Consider the following 16,998-nt stretch of genomic DNA (forward strand, 5'->3'; position numbering starts at 1 on the left):
TTTTATCTTTTTATGAGAGGCCATCTTGAAAAATATATTTTTAATAGTAAATTATTGTTAATAGCGATCACAAAAACCCTACAAATATTTTACTTCCAACCACTATAAATCCAACAAATGCCCCATCGAATTCTTCAATTCTAAGTGCATGTCAAACTTTGAGTATACCTTCTGGAAAGAAGGTAGGCAGTTTAAGTGACATTTACCAAATTACGTATCAAGCACATGAAGAAAGTATTAGAGTCTCGACAGTATTTTTCTTATTTTCACACTGATTTTGAACCCTTGCATTTTGATTACTCATTTACTCAGAAGAATTGGGTACAGGCCAGGAAAGAAGAAATAGATTCTATTCATAAGAATGATAATTTTGGCCTTCCATATCTTTCACATGAAAATAAGGATATTGGTATTAAATGAGTCTACAAGATGAAGTATAATAGTGATGGGAATGTTAAGAGAAATAAGAAAATGTTAGTTGTCGAAATGCTAACAAAAAGGGTATGGAATAGGATAGATGATGAAGAGACATTTGCATCATTAGGATGACATAAAATTATTAAGATAATAATTTCTTTAAAATCTCAAATTCTTTTTGGAATGAATACTCACAAAAAAATGTTTTTTTAGAACAACCATAAGATTTCAAAGTGCAAGATAAAGAACACCATGTATAGAAGTTAAATAAGATTTTATATGGCCTAAGAAAGAGCATGGTATGCTAACATAATGGATATTTCAATAAAATGTCATCTAAATAAGTAAGGGTGAACCTATCCTCTATTACAAGAGGGTATTGAAAATTTTATTGTGAATTTATAGGTTTACGATTTTACTCTATATGGGTAGTCCTTATAAGGTGAATGACGAATTAAATAAGTAAGGGTGAACCTACCTTCTATTTCAGGAAGGTATTGAACATTTTTTTTGACTTTATAGGTTTACGATTTACTATATATGTGTATCCGTTATAAGGTGAATGACTAATTCCAAATTTCGATGATGAATTAATTTGTAATGAATGATTTAGATTTCATGTAATATTTTCCAGCAACTAAGCTTCACCAAGGTGAGGATGAGATTCTCATTTCTCAACCAAGTCATGCAAAACTTATGTCAAGGAAATTTGATATAATTGATTGTAAATCAATCATTAGCACAATTTCTCATGAGATAGTGTTGTGTGGAGATGATGGCGTGATGTAATCCTGTAAATTTGTTTTTTCTAACTAACAAAAGAATTAATATTGTTTATTTAGTTTCTCTCTCTTGAATGTATATAAAAAATCCATTTAAAATTCATATGAATCCATCCAAGATAACATTGAGTTTTGTGAAAGAAACTATAAGTTGTGGTATTCATTACTACACTTCCAAGGGGTTTGAACTTCTTGGCTTGAGTGATTCTAATTTGGGATGTAGTTTGGATGATCTAAAGTGTAATAATTGTTTTCCGAGGTTCTATTACATGGAACCAAAAAAAGAAAAGTATAGTTTTATTTGCGATTCTAATTTGGCAGGTAGTTTGGATGATAGAAAGTGTAAATTTGATAATTGTTTTTCATGGTCTATTATATTTAACTAAAAAAATAAAAGTATAATTTCACTTTCATCCATACAAGCAAAGTGTATTACAATAAATAAAAAAATAAAAATAAAAACAAATTCTATTTATATTTTTTTTCCAAAACATAAGTACAACCAAATTTTCCCTTGGCCTATTTTTTTTTTGACACTTTAATGAGTTCTTTAAGAGTATATTGATAACTCACTGATGTGATCTTCTCTTCTAAACAATTATCTTTTACTATTTGTTCTCTTTCCTTCTATTAACCCTTATATAATTTAGTTCACATAAATACTTTGTTTCGATATTAAATTATTATGGGCTACATTTTACTATTTCTCCTCTTTTCTTTTATTAACACTTATATGATTTAGTTCACCTAAATACTTTGTTCGATACTAAATGGATTTTTTTAATGACTACATATAAAGAAAATAAGACTTGTAGTATTTCAGAGGCTGCACATTTTATTTCATTTCAGTATGGTGTTTCACCACCCTTCCCTTTTGCGATATTGAAGAATCTCTTGTGAAGTAGTCCTAAAAAGATACATGGTTTTATTATTGAGAAATTCGCTTGAAATTTTTTATATGATTATATATTTCATAGCTATTCATTGATAGTATTCAAAGATGTAAGTAGTATTATTATCTACCGTTATATTTTTTTTCTCTAACATATGAGGACAGGTCTAAGGTCTAGTTTTCAGACTTTTCATACGTCTCTACGAAAGTTCTCATCTCGTATGTGCAGAGGAAAGTTCTCACCTCGTATGTCCATGAAAACGTAAAAAAAAAAATCTAAAATCTGTTAGAATAATCAAATCTTTCAATTTTCTTAATAACTATGCTGCATTATCATAAGTTTTATAACTTTTTCCAGTACACTCGATTTATTTCCTTTAACAAAAGTGAATTAACTATAAACCAGAGCATTTCTTCATGTGAATAATGAACTTCTGAGCTTTCTATTAAATTAATCAGAACAATTCTCTTTCATTATCTCTTATTGAAATCTTACATATCTTGTGCCTAGGTCATGGTAGATCCGTTAAACTGACTCACTGAACCACCCTGAGATAAAGGAAACTGAAATGTTGAAAGATAGAGAGGGATAGCTATCTCATATTAACTAAACTCTTGATACGCACCACCTTACAACTCATTTGGGGAAGTTTTCTCTAATCTTTTGTATTTAATAGACTGCATTCCATTTTTCATTTATTTTTTTGCTTGGATTTTAATCCAACAAACATTATCTGCAGCATCTGAAAATTACGGGTTCATTTTTCGATGATAGCCTGGACATATAAAACCGCTAAGAGAGAAGACACAGGGAAGGAAAAGAAGCAGAATGAAACAATTCTAAGAGAACATAATATATCATGTCCACTGAAACGCTATAGGTATATTTCCACCGAAAGAATACATAATTGTCATGTCCATTGAAGTATAAAATATCACTAATATGAAGAAAAATAAATGATATAGATAAATTCTACCTGTATTCTCTTTCCTTTGCGCTAACAAAAGTAAATTAAATTAGTGAACTGATGAGCTACGTGATCATGATTTCTTGAATAACAATTCCTCTAACTCTCGGTTTCTCTCCTCCAATTGTTTTATGTTCCTCTTCAGTTCAATAACGTAGTCTTTTGTTTGAAGAAGCACAGTAGCTCTGCTTGCATTCTATTTCAGACAACAATTAACAACTGAAGAATTAGATCCACTAACCATATTATACACACGAACAACATTTCAAAGCTGGAAAAATGAAAGATGTTAACAGAAACCATACCTTGGGCTTTAGGGGCACTAATGCCCGTAAAGCAGAGAACACATCACTCATCTGTTCTCGCCTCTTGCGTTCTGCTACAACATGGTGGATAGCAAGCTTGTCGTAATTACTGCTTATGACCACGCTCGGTTCGCCACAATTATTGTTATAACTTGGGGGTCGAAGGATTTTGTGGTTGTTGATGTCATTCAAAAAACGGATAAACCGCTTCTGCAAAGACCAGTATTTTTTTGGCTTGCAGTAACGTGGTAAATCGGGGTTTACAGCCTTCCATTTAATAAACGCGCTGTCGTTTTTCTTACCAAAAGATAACCGTAAGTCCTTCCAGTTAACGTGGATCCCTTCAGTGGAATGTAAAACAATAGATTCCTCCTCTTGCAGTGAGGGTTGCTCGTTATAAATGGCGATCTGACATTGTGGAAGGAGTTCCGACGAAACGAGATCACTAGAGGACGGAGAATGGAAAGAGGCGACGGGATAATCGGTAGCAACAGATTCGAGTAAATCTGGTTGCCAGTCGGGCAGGGGCTGGAGAAAGTCAAGTTCACAAACGTTGTAATCATCAATTATGCTGCGATCTATAGCTTCCACAGAAGTTTTATAGATGCCATCTAATAAGAATTTCGGAGAAGGCGTTCGAGAAGACATCTTATCTACAAGTTCAGGAACTTGCAGGAGAGCAAACATGGAATTGTGATTAGATCAGGTCCTTGTTTATCACTTTATGAGCATGCCAAATGTGGAATTTATAATGAAATGTTTCAATGGAAAATACTGTAATTACCTCAATAGATTCCGATGATAGCGAAGATGGACTTACAGGTGGGCTGGGTAGGAGCCAAAACCTATCCCGATTACTTTGTTGTTTATTGCCGAATGCTTGTCGAAGACCTATTCTGGTGAAACGTAGATAAACCAGATGCAATTCGTGATGAACGGAAGTTTTATATGAGAACTACGCATAAAGGATTTCCAGAGATATGCAGAGTTAACAACAGTTTTTCAATATAGAGTTGCACATAGAATTGACAAATACAGGTTGCGTGTCCATGTGGTATATAAGACAGACACTCAACTATGCGCGTGGTCGTAATTTTGAGTTTTTTTAATAGCCGATAATTTTCATTGACCAGGTGATAGAGGGTGCTGATGTTATGGCATTTCAGTTTATGTAGATGAAAAAAGTCGGCTAGAATATTAGGCCAGGTTCAATGAATTAAACGAGAATTTCTTGCAGTTCTGAATTTTATTTTTTTATGGATTTTTTTTTTTTTTTTTGGCATTGTTGCGAAAATTTGCCAAAATTGGATTCAGTAAAATTTGCATTCCTTTCCGATTTAGATGAGAAAGAGTTTTTTTTGATACTGGCTAATTTTATTTATGGTATAAGATTTATCATGGATTTAATATGAGTAGTTAAGGATCAGATTTCCTCACTAACAATAGAATGTATAATTTTTCATTAGTTAAATTGTATTTTAAAATACTATATATAAAATCAAATAATTATTTTAATCATATAATTTTTTTTTTTTTTATTTTATTTATATATATCTTAAATTATATATCAAGTCTCAAATTAAAATAGTTTTTATTATTAATATATTTTTAAGAATATGTCAATAATAATTCGTATTAAAATATTTTATTAATAACTTATATTGAATATTTTATATATATATAGATATATATAAATTTTTTTATATTATAATTAACATTATTTTTTTATTTAGAGCATAATTTATTTTTATTTTAAAGGGGCACATGTTAACACGAAAGAGGTACTTACACATCTTCTCATATTGCGACATAAAATAAACTTTTAAGCTCAATCAGCCTCTAGGCTCAATAATCACAATAATCTCCTCATTTTATCTAGATTATAAATTCTAGAAATATTTCAAAATAAAATAAATAAATAAAAAAGAAAAAAAAAATAATATTCAAAAAATAAATAGATAAAATAAATTTAAATAATTAACTCTCTTTTGCCTCCAAAATATTCCCAAAATACTCAATTAAACATATTTCCTTAATTCTAAAAGTAAAAATATTCCGAAATACTCTCTTAAAACTAAATATAACTTCTCTTTTCTAAGACCCTAACAGGTCAATCTAAAGGAGTCAATCTAATGAGAAAATTAAAACAATACTGCCCAACCACCCGGCTTAAAATCAATTTAAAAGACTTAACCTAATAAGAAGAGACTTATAACAATACTGCCTAACCATCCAGCTTAAATTCAATTGACAATCACATTACATTTACTGATTATTCAATTTCCATTTCCATTTCAATTTCGTCCTTTCCTTTTCGATGCGACATTCCATGCCTATCTTACATGTCCACCACAAATTTGTATTTGTGGGGATAATTTCAGACGAAACTTTTGGATTGCGACTTTCCGTCATTGACCAGAGCCTATGCCGATATTTCCACAGTCCAGAGTCGTACTAAGAATTTCGAAATAACCTGCCCACTCGTACTAAACCTCTTTTCAAAAAAACATACCCGACAATTGAATTACGCTGCAGTACATTTTCGAAACAAATTATGTTGGGGGATTGCGACACTGCCATTACTTTAAATGTAAAATGACATTTCATAGGTACAAGGCGTCATAACGAAGTGTCTGGCACGTTCAACCTTCTTTCCTAAGTTCTCACGGTGTTTGTGTTTTGACCAAATCCCTGGCAAAGGATGAAATAAACCTATACGTTAAAGGGATAATATTTAATCTGCGTAGCACAATGAACATTGGCCAGTTTACATACGAGATGAACACTCTTTATATATATGACAGGCAAGTATCATATCGTATTGTTCAAAGTTTAATTTTTTTATTAAAATTCTTTCCCTTACTAAATAATAAATTAATATATATTTATCTGTATTAAGCCACAACCAATATTAAATATTCTGAAATGCTAAATTTAATATAAAAAAAATACTCATGGAACACATTTGATCTTTTCCGTGGTTGATAATTTATTTATATATATAGATTCAATGTCTTCAAAGTATTTTTAGTCACTTGGATTGTGTAGATTATATTGTTTGATTATTAAATTTCAACAAATTTTTATTACTTTTTATATCAAATGGACTAAACATTATAGGTAACCAAAATGTGTAATAGTAAGATTACTCCATTATATATGCATAATATTTTTAAAAAACTTTACTTCACAGAAATATTGAAATATTTTATTTATGAAACATATTACACACATTAAAATATCTTTTTGTTACTAATATTTTTTCAAATACAATACTTAATATTATATTAAATAAGATACTTAATTTTATATATTAAAATGCTTTAGTTATAATTTACATTGAATTGTTTTTATAATTATTATTTTTAAAGCTGCATATAAATTTTCTATTAAGAAATGGCTCAAACATCTTTCTCAACTCATGCATCTCTAGTTTATTACTCTTAGTGGAATCTTTTTAGCTTTCAATCCCTTATTTTCTTTCTTAATCTATTTCCTAATTTTCATGTTTCATAGGCATAATTCCTATATTTTGCACTTGTAGTCAGGAAATTAAATTTTCTATTTAAATAGTAAAGTTTTATTCCTATAATGATTTTTGTTTTTTGGAAAACTAAAATATTTTATTATATTTAATATTAATTGATATTAAAATAAATTAGCTAACAAAGATATTTAAATAGTTACTAGTTGTGGAAGCTTTGGTTGCATAAACACTATGGAGTCTTGAAACACTTTGGGTTGAGTTACTGGTTTTGGAAGCATTAGTTGTACAAATTCTATGGAGCCTATAGTGGGGTGAGTTATTACTCTTCGAGCTTTGTCTGGGAAAAATCTCTGGAGCCTTGCGGTAGTTGCGGGTTGATTTACTAGTCCTGCAGCCGGGTTGGAACAAACGCTCTGGAGCCTTCGAAAACTTGGGTAGAGACCAATTTGGTGATGGTTTGTGATGTTCCATCATGGGGTGGAATCATTGGTTGAGGGTTGAGGCGGTTTGGACTTTGGAAGCCCTGGTTGGATTTTGTTTTGGTTATTCCATGAGATCCCACATTCACACTTGGGATATGGCATGTGGATAATTGCCTGACATAGAGATTTTGGTTCGGCCCAATCTATGGTTGGGTGGTACCTGGAAGTCTATGACTTGGTTGGATTTGCATATGTTAATAAGAGCTATTTTTCTCTTGTATTTCATCATTATTTATACTCGTTATTATGTGGCTTTGATGGTTGTTCTATCATTATTATTATTTTCTTTATATGTTGTTTATAAGCATGGCTTTATGACATATTCTAGTTGTTGTTGTTAACATATTTTGATTAGTAGATGAATGATTACTAAATGCATGACCTAGTAGATGTCTTGACGGATATTATGAGAGTGCATTAGACCTTCTTATTGATCATAGATAAGTATGAGACCCTTATGTTCAAATATGCATTTATGAGGTGTAGGTTGTATGTTTACAATGTATTTGACGAAATGCTTGTCATGATTAGGGCTAGTTAGGTCACGTCATTGTTTAAGTTCTATGTTAATTAACTTTTCGTAGTGTTATTCATCATTATGGAAATTTCTATCAAGTTCTTGGTAGATGTAAGGATCCTAGCCCTGAAATAGTGGTTCAGGTCTTGGGGTGGCAGACACAGAATTGAGTAATTTAGTCTACATTCACTCGGATGGATGGTTATCCATGTGACTGAAGGGTTACCATCATTGTCTTGCCTTCTTATGCAAGCGAATGAGAGCCAAGGTTAGTGAAAAAGAAAGTTAGCTCGGGGCTTGGGCAACTAGAGTGGTTGTTTGGTTCCTAGGGGTCTTCTAGCTCTTGTGGAAGGTTAGTAAAGTTTTATTCTGTCAATTCCACTTCCTTAACTGTAGCTAGGAGGTTGATTCATACCATAGTAGCTCTTCATCACATATTTACCCCAGTGGACTAGTGAACTTGGGTAAGTATAGGAGGAGGGCATTACAGAGTAGTATCAGAGCTCCCAGGTTCAAAACTTGATCTAGATGGGCGAAATGTGTTTATCATGCATGCATGTAGGTTATATATGTGGTCTTTATGTATGCATGGTGGTGGCCATTGTTATAGTTGTGTTTTCATGCAAAAGTTAATGATGTTGTTGTGGGGATGTGTTTGTCAGACATACATCTGGGTTATATGTGTGTTCGTTATGCATGTCAATGTTTGTGTGTTTGTTATGCATGTATGGCTATGATTGTGATTGTCGTGCATGAGATCATTGTATGCATTTGATGTTGTCATTCATGATACCGGCATATTGATATGATGATATATATATATATATATATATATATATATATATATATATATATATATATATATATATATATATATATATATATATATATATATATATATATATATATATATATATATATATATATACATGTATTGTGCTAATATAGACTTATTTTACAGACGAGATAACATCCCTCGAACTTCACTTAGGTATGTTTGATTATGTTTATGTTTGGTTCAACTGAATGTAGGAATTTACAGGGTAAGTTCCTCAGATAGAACACCAAAAGACATCGCTCACAAATAGATAACAGATCAATACACTAGTATTCTTGACGTGGTTAAAGACCTCAAAGAGGGAAACAATCCACAACCTGAGCCAACACGGCCTCTTCAGGCAATTTATTAATAAAAGAATGGAAATTTACATAAGATTCTCTCATGAATGGTTACCCTACAAATGACCCTCCATGCTCTTTAAGTAGAGATCATGGACCAATTGGGTGTTAAGCCACGGATCAAGTGTCGGTAATACCGAGGAGAGAATGAACTGTCGGATCACTTCATGTCTAGAACATATCATGACCGTTGGATTGTAAGTTACAAAACTACATTGTAAAGAAACACAATTTACCTAACTCTACACTTGAACAAGTTATACTTAACTATTTCCTATGTGTCGGAATATCATAACATCCTCCCTTAAGAACAACATGGGATAAGACTGAATGATGTACAAATATGACACAATAGGAGAATGAAGGAGGCATTATATTATTTCATAGTTGAATAGCACTTTGATTATCACACCAAAGTGTAGTTGGGTGTTGCTGCTGAAATCCAAACTCTGATAAGATCTGACGAAGCCACAGGGCTTCCTTACTAGCTTCTACCACACCATGATACTCTGTTTTGCTGAAGAAAGAGAAATGCACTTTGTTTTGTTAACACCCAGGTTGTTCCCTATGACTCCCAAGGGAATACGGCCGGGGTAACCACTAACCAATCTTTGGATTACAGTATCTAGCCAAAATATAATCAGAGAGGGCTCTCTCTTTATGATTTGTCTCTGTTTTGATAGTGTTTTAGGCTAGCTATTATGCTCAGGTTTTTGGTTTATGTTTTGGTTGAAGGACTTCTTTCAGTGCTTAAGATGTAGTGTTCAGACAGTAGTATATCATTGGGCAATGGAGTCTAGAGCTGTGAACTGTTTTGAAATGCTGGACTGAGAATGTTCAGACTGCAGGGCCTATTGGGTATCTCAACAAACAAAATTTAAACTTAAGTGGTGATGTATGGTCAACCAACGGAAAGCAATTAAAAAATTCTCCATTAAGCTGGTGATGTGAAAGTGAAACATGTTGCTCAGGAGCAAACTTGAATTCCTGAAACAAAGGTCACTGTGAAAGATATATTCTGATAGTGTAGCAATTAAGAATTACACTTATCAAGATTATAGCTGAAGAAAACATTCATTAACAACATAGATTGAGCTCAGGGTATTGCACGAATAAATCCTGAAGGCTATTCTTTCTCTTTGTTGCTAAATACTTGGAAATTAGAAGCATATATGGATTGTAAAAGATTGAAACACATAACAAAGAGAGTTACAGAAAACTTATTGTATTGTGAGGTACACAGGAATCCTGCAGTTTTCAACAAACACCAGATCGCATTCAACACTTCAGAACTTTGAGAAATTCCATCACTTTGTTTATTAAACTCTGAAAAGATTACAGCATAAGAACTTCTTCAAGAGAAATCAACAACAACCCCTGCAAGCTTGTGCGAGGGGCAAATATATACAAACAGCATTACAAAATATCTAAGGCGTTGAATCATCTGAGAAATAAATATTTCACCAACTTTTTACAGAACAACAGATAAGAAGTTATTGCTGCCTTTAATACAACATAAATGCATCTTTCTATCTGTCAGAAGATATTTTGGCTTTCGGAAGCCAACGAGTCAGTTGGAGTGATCTGCATTAATGCTGAAAAATGCGCTTTTGGAGATGCTCTGTTGTAGCTTCTCGGCCTGGACACCTGTAGCTTCTCACCTTGCTTTGTTGGCCGTAAGTTCTGCTGAGTTGGCTCAGCTTTCATCTTTAATGCATGATGATTCTTTTAAACTGTCCTGTGTATGACAATTTGTATCTTCCATGAACAAAATTTATTGAATGGCTTCTTGTTTATAAAATCATCTGTATTGCCTTAGTCCACCATTCTTGTGTAGGTAGTTGATGCCTGAGAATTGCATCCATAGTCTCCTCTGCCTCTGTATATTTATAAAAATTGGGAGGCACTTCAAACAGGTGTTTAATTTCATTCATTATAAAAAATAAACTTTCTACTCTGTTGTAGAGAGTCTGTCCTGTGGCTGGCCCTGTTTCTTCTGAGGTGCTGGGCTTCTCATTGATATGACTTGTGGCAAATGCATTGACCCTCTTGGCATACTGCTCATGTGTGAACAGTCTCCCTGCGCTGTTCAGTAAGCTAGGGAGCCCTCTGTTTTGTAATACCTGAAATTTGTCCATAAACCTGTTTACCTCAGTCTGCATGTCTTGGGTTCTTCTCTCTAATTTCTGCACCAAGTTTCTCAGTGTAAGAACCCTCTTGATTAACTGAATGGTCTCAGTTCTGTTTGAAATTCCCATGGTAGCCAACTGAGTACTTGTTCTATTGTTAAGCACATTAATCATCCTGGTGGCAACTTCAGGCATATTGCTTAGAGCAGCCCTTGATCTATGAATTTCAGTCTGTGCTTTTGGAATGAGCTCTAACTGCTCTTGGATTGTCTCAATATACTGCCATTGGTCAGTAATAGACTGGCCAATATTAGCCCACAACACTGTTTTAAGCTCAGCCACAACCTTATATAATTTGAGCTCATTCTCTAGCTCTTTGATCCTGTCTTTGAGGGCTTTTATCTCCCTGCCCTTTTCTGCCACATCCTGCTTGGATTTGTCATATCTATCATTTACTTTGGCCAATTTCTCCCTGGTCTCATTCAGTTCTGTCATTTGAGCTTCCAGGGCCTGAATCTCATTTCTTAGCTTTTGCATATCCAAGCTAGGGGCCTGCTCTGTTGTTGGTGGTGCTGAAGTAGATGGTGTTGCTTGTTCAGTCCGAGGAGGAGGAGGAATAGTAGTTGGAGCAGCTTCCTCAAGGTTAATGATTTGAGGAGGAGGCTGGGAGGTCCGACCTTCTTCTCTTTGTTTCAGAGTTGCTTGTAATGCTGCCTGTGCAGCCTCTGATTCTCCCAGCTTTTCTTGTGTCTGGATAAGCTTCTTATAGAGAGACACCAGCAAAGTTGTGGCATCTCGATCATGCCTTTGTTGAGCTACTTCATCTGTTTGAGGGTGAATTGTAGCTGGGAGTTTGATCTTTCTCCTTAAAGCTGCCATATCTGCATCCCTCAATTTCAATATTTCTTGTATGCCCTTGATATCTTTGGGATCATGCCCAATCTCAATAATTATATCTTCTAAGGACCTTATTCTGTTGTCCTTTGCTTGAGATGATGCTCTCTCCAACTCCAGTTGAGAGGCTGTATTATTAAGGCTATTTTCTAGCCTGTAGTTATCCAATGTCTTGTCTGCCAAGGAAGAATAGACCATCTCACCTGTTTGTTTATGCAATTCAATTTTGTCCATTGGGTGGATGTCCTTGGCCAGGACCTCAAGATTGGTCCTCAAGTAATCTGAAGGGGACTGTGGCTGCAAAGTAGTTGGCATGAAGTGGCTCATGATCATCTTGCCCTCCTGGACATCATGAAGTGCCTGGTTGGTGGGAGCCATTTTCAACAAATGGTTATACAACTGTATTTTTATGGGCTCATTCCTTTTCTTTATTTCAATGAACTGTTGTTTAATGCTCAGTTCACCCTCTCTCTGCTGGCTAGAGGAGCTGACTTCTCCTCCCACTGTCCTCTCTTGTTCCTGTTGGAAGGAACTTGCAGATGCCTCCATACTGGGCGGGCCCATACCCAAAGATTGCCCTATAGGCATCTCTTCCTCTGAAAGGGGATTCATCGTGTGCCTTTTCTCACCATGGATTATTGATGTAGTTAAGGGGGTCTCTCTGTCCCTTTTTCTGCTTACATCCTCCTTTTGTGGAGTTTGGAGGACTGAGGCTTCATTAACAGCTTCTTGCCTAGGAGGTACTATGTTTTGAGCCTGCTGCTCAATGGGAATTGGGGCCTCAACTGCCCCTTCTTGCTGTGTGGGCTGCTCTCTGTCATGCTGCCCTTCTCTTTGCTGTGATTCCTGTTGTTGCTGTTGCTCTACCTGCTGCTGCACTTCTTCTTGCTGTTCCATCTCTTTATCTGTTTGGTCTTCAGTCATGGGAGGTGGTTGCTCTTGTTCCACCTGCTTTTCTTTGCCTTTGCTGCATGTCTGTTGGGTGTCCATGGCAGCTTGCTGATGTGTTGTTGAAGAAGAGGCAGCTGCTCCAAGTTGCCTTTGATATGATAAGGAAACTTGTCCACAAGTTTCCAAGTCAGCCTCTTTTTGCATGTTCCTAGCCTCTCTTTCTAGCATCTGCTCTCTAGTAATTGGCTCTTCTAGAGTGCCCTCTTTCCAGCTCAAAGAATTTGCATACTTTTCAACATGAGGCAGCCTAACATGTGCATAGTTACCCAATTTGTATTTTATCCTTCTGAGGGAGATAAAATGATTAGGGTCATAAGGTGTCCATTTGAAACTGGTTTGCAATTTGAGGCCCCCTAAGATCATATATGCCTCCTTCCATCCCTCCTCTCTTTTATTGTATAGAAAAGGGCCTAGCTGGTTCCTTACCCTCAGCTGCACCTTCTTATTCCTACTTTGGAAATGGAAGCAGTCTGCATTTCCAAATTGCCTGAAGTATTCTAGGGCAAAAAGTCTCATAGGGACATACCTTGGCAGCCTATAAGGGTCTAACTCACAGCCATATACTCTGATTATTGTGTGATGTTGGTAAAAGTACCAATCACCAATGCTGTAGGATTTGGAGAGATGGAGAACTCTCTGCATGTCATCGGTCAACCTTGGAGGAGGGACACCATACAGCAATGTCATAGCTGGGTGAATGAACAGGTCTATAAATTCACAGTATGTGTATGGTGATTGAGAAAAATTATGGAAAACTGAAGTCCAAAACACAACTGACCTTGGAACTCCCTGGGCATTTAGTTTCTTGAGGGGAACGGAGAAACTGTCTGGTTGATAAAATAAGAACAGATGGTAGATGTATGAGGTGAATCTGAACACCCTTTCCCTTTGTAGATTCATTAGCTGTTCATGGATCTTTTCTGCAATATATGTGGCATAGTCATAGTGTACAGCTGGAGGCTTTCCAGGAGAAAATATGGACAACATTGCCATTATAGTGTCATCAACATCCTCAATTCCTCTGAACCCCAGGACATAGCTGATCAAATCCACTAGCATTCTGCCCAAGTCATCCAGGTAGTGATATCCAATAGGAGGAGTTCTCATAGTTTCAGAGCTTGGCTGTACAAATAACTGGTTAATTTTGGTAATCTGGGCACTTGACAAATTACTCCCCTTCTTTATTAAATCCAACATGGAAAGAGGGGTCAATGGCCTTGCAGTATGGAAATGCAGCATCTCATTTATGGTTTCTGGGGTGATAAAGAACAAAACTGAGCCTGTAGGACTGAGAACAGCTCTCTGGCAAGGATCATAGCATTCCTGGCATTTATGGATCAAGTCTGGAAGGGGATTGACTTGAGGGAGGTTGTAAATGGGCAAATTTGAGTCCCAAATCCCTAAAATATCAGCTCCATTAAGGTGTTGGGCTTTTAGTTCATTGAGCATATGAATATTAAACTTAGAGTTCATTGGGAACCAGTCTAACATCTGATAATCCATGTCTCCCAGGGCTTTCCATTCTATTTCCCTTTGAGGGGCATTCAGAGGCTGAACATTCAGGGCTATTGGTGTCTCCATGGCTAATGAGGCTTCTGAATTGTATGTGAACTGGTTCGAGTGAGCAGAATAACACAGAGGAGTCTCTATGCAATGGAAGTGCGAATTTCAAGGAATAGAGGGTAAATTGAGCAAACAGCAATTGAAATACCGTTTAAAGAACTGATTGAAACAGTAGCAGGACTGACATGAGTGTTTCTATGGTGAATTTAGTCAGTTGAGGTTTCTAGTTCACGACTGCGCGAACTAGCTGTGAGTTCAGGTCAATTTGTCAAATGCGGGCTCTGCAGAAGGTTTATTGTTCCACCTGTTTGAAACAGGTGCAGGTCACTGGGTAATTGATGGTGAAATCAGTGTTTTTAGGCCTTCTTAAATAGTTTGTTTGCAGAAATATGATAAAACCAGGTACAGGGAATTATTTTGAGAAATACCTTGCGAATGGCCGATAACAGGTTGCAACTGCAGGTACAATGGAGGCGCCGACGGTTTCGGAATCAAATTTGGCAGGTTAGCGCTGGTTTGAACGTAAACAACATGCAGAAATAACAACAGTTTCTTTTGGCAAAAGTGGAAAAAACATGAAATTTTGGCCAATATATGGATTTTTGGCATATTGTTGTGTTTTTGGGATGATGTCAGCATGACGTCATCAGGTGGGGTCGAAGTCGGATGACGTCAGCATGACGTCACTGGGTAAGGTGGCAGGCTGTGATTGGTCCACGGATATGATGAAGTGGCAGACATATCAGCACGGGGGCAGACGAAGGAGCTGATGCGGCGGCGGGGTGGCAGTGGCGTGGCTCTGACGTGTGGATGACGCAAGCCCGGCAAAACTGGTGGTAAACAAAAAGGCGGTAATGGTTTTCTCGGACCGCCTACGATACGACGATGGTTTTGTCAAAGGGCAACCCGAGAAATTGTGAGGGCGACGCGTGGCAGAGGCCTGACGTCACCCTCTGACAGTTTCTCGAGTGCTAAATGTCGGACGTCGGGCCCAACCCGATATGTATAGTGGCCGTCCGATCAAAAGCGCTCGATCGGACGGTTGACGGGTTGATGAGTTGTGGGTTGATACGACAACGGAGAGGGATTAAAATAATATATTTTTCGGGGTCTGCGCCCGACGGAAAACCTTTGGGATATGGTGTTTTGTAATGTTTTCCAATGTAAAAATAATGCGGCCCCGACACTTTGGATAAGCGAATAAAAGTGGGTTTTGATGTTATTTTCCAATTTAAAGCGGGTATGGGTAAAAATGGGTCTCTTATAAGGTTTTCTCAGCAAATGAAGGTTTTAATGGGCCAAATGAATTCAGAAGAGGGGAGGGGGGGTTAGACTTAGGTTTATCAAAGTGACCAGATGTCATTTTGATCCCTGACAGAGAACATATGGCTATAATGCCAAGGGGAGGGATATTTATAGAATGTTTGGGGTTTATACACCATGGTGTTATAATACTAGGGAAAGGGTAACATAGGGGGTTTATATAATAAAGTTAGAAATTAATGTGGGTGAAAGAGTGGATGAGGGGTGATATTACTAAGTTTATTTGAAAATAACTTAGCTTAGGGAGTAGATCAAAATGAAAAGAGTTTTAGACAAGAAATGTGGCTTTTAAAGGACTAAGAACCACCGTAAAACCACCAATTCTTCCATGAATCTCAACTGATGATGGGATGTTAGTAATGAATGAAAAAGGGGAAAATTTGGGAAGTTAGACATGCTTCTTTGCTTTGCTGCAACCTGATAGAGAAGAAGGACTTCTCAATCCATTGACTTTGCTTTGTGAAATAGGTTAGCACACCTTCAATTGTAAGGAATGACACTTCTGCAACCCCATCTGCCTACCCATCTACTTGCCTAGCATTTTTTATTTCTTCTTGGAGGGTGCACTTAGGCTTGCAGACCCTTATTTGCCTTTTCTTTTCTTTGGCTTTTTCCTTTTGATTTTCTATCTAATTCTACCCTTATTGCTTCCAAGGTCCCAGATTAAGCAGTTGGGAGCCTTACTTTCTCTACCTGAGCTACTTGTCTGCCAAGATTAAACAGTTTGGACAGACTTCCTTCTCTATTCTACAACTGGAAATTTAAAACATGGCATGATCCAGATTAGGCTGTTGGACCATCCATCAAAATTGAGGCCACATCAAGCTATAAGCACAGATTGTATTCTCTTGGAAATATGTGATCTTTGCATCATCAAAGCAGAGCATATTTGGACCTTTTCATTGCCAATCATGAAATATGAAACCTATTGATATAGGTAGCTAACAGTGGCTCCACATGGGGATGGTTTTTCATTTGAAAGACCAAGAACAACAGGTCAGATTGCCTTGCCCCTTGACTGCTTTTATCAAAATTTTGAAGTTTGCTGCTTTGAAATGCCAAAATTGTGTACTTCCCTTCTTGGTAGACCTCTGATCCTATTTACCTTT

The 16,998-nt window shown here is 36.1% G+C and overlaps 1 protein-coding gene across 1 annotated transcript; it reads right to left on the reverse strand.

Moving 5' to 3' along the window:
- Positions 1 to 3,090: 3,090 nt before the first annotated feature.
- LOC149206909 (uncharacterized) lies at positions 3,091 to 4,289 on the reverse strand. Its single transcript, XM_089393819.1, has 2 exons — positions 3,365 to 4,289; positions 3,091 to 3,255 (listed from the first exon to the last, which is right to left on the reverse strand). The coding sequence occupies exons 1-2, from the start codon at positions 4,049 to 4,051 to the stop codon at positions 3,133 to 3,135; spliced, it is 810 nt and encodes a 269-aa protein (XP_089249945.1). The 5' UTR covers positions 4,052 to 4,289; the 3' UTR covers positions 3,091 to 3,132.
- Between the last annotated feature and the right edge of the window lie 12,709 nt (positions 4,290 to 16,998).

This window comes from Pinus tabuliformis, chromosome 1_2, assembly GCF_031772625.1.
Source record: "Pinus tabuliformis cultivar Carrire ecotype Pingquan chromosome 1_2, CPIR1, whole genome shotgun sequence".
Lineage (NCBI taxonomy): Eukaryota > Viridiplantae > Streptophyta > Pinopsida > Pinales > Pinaceae > Pinus > Pinus tabuliformis.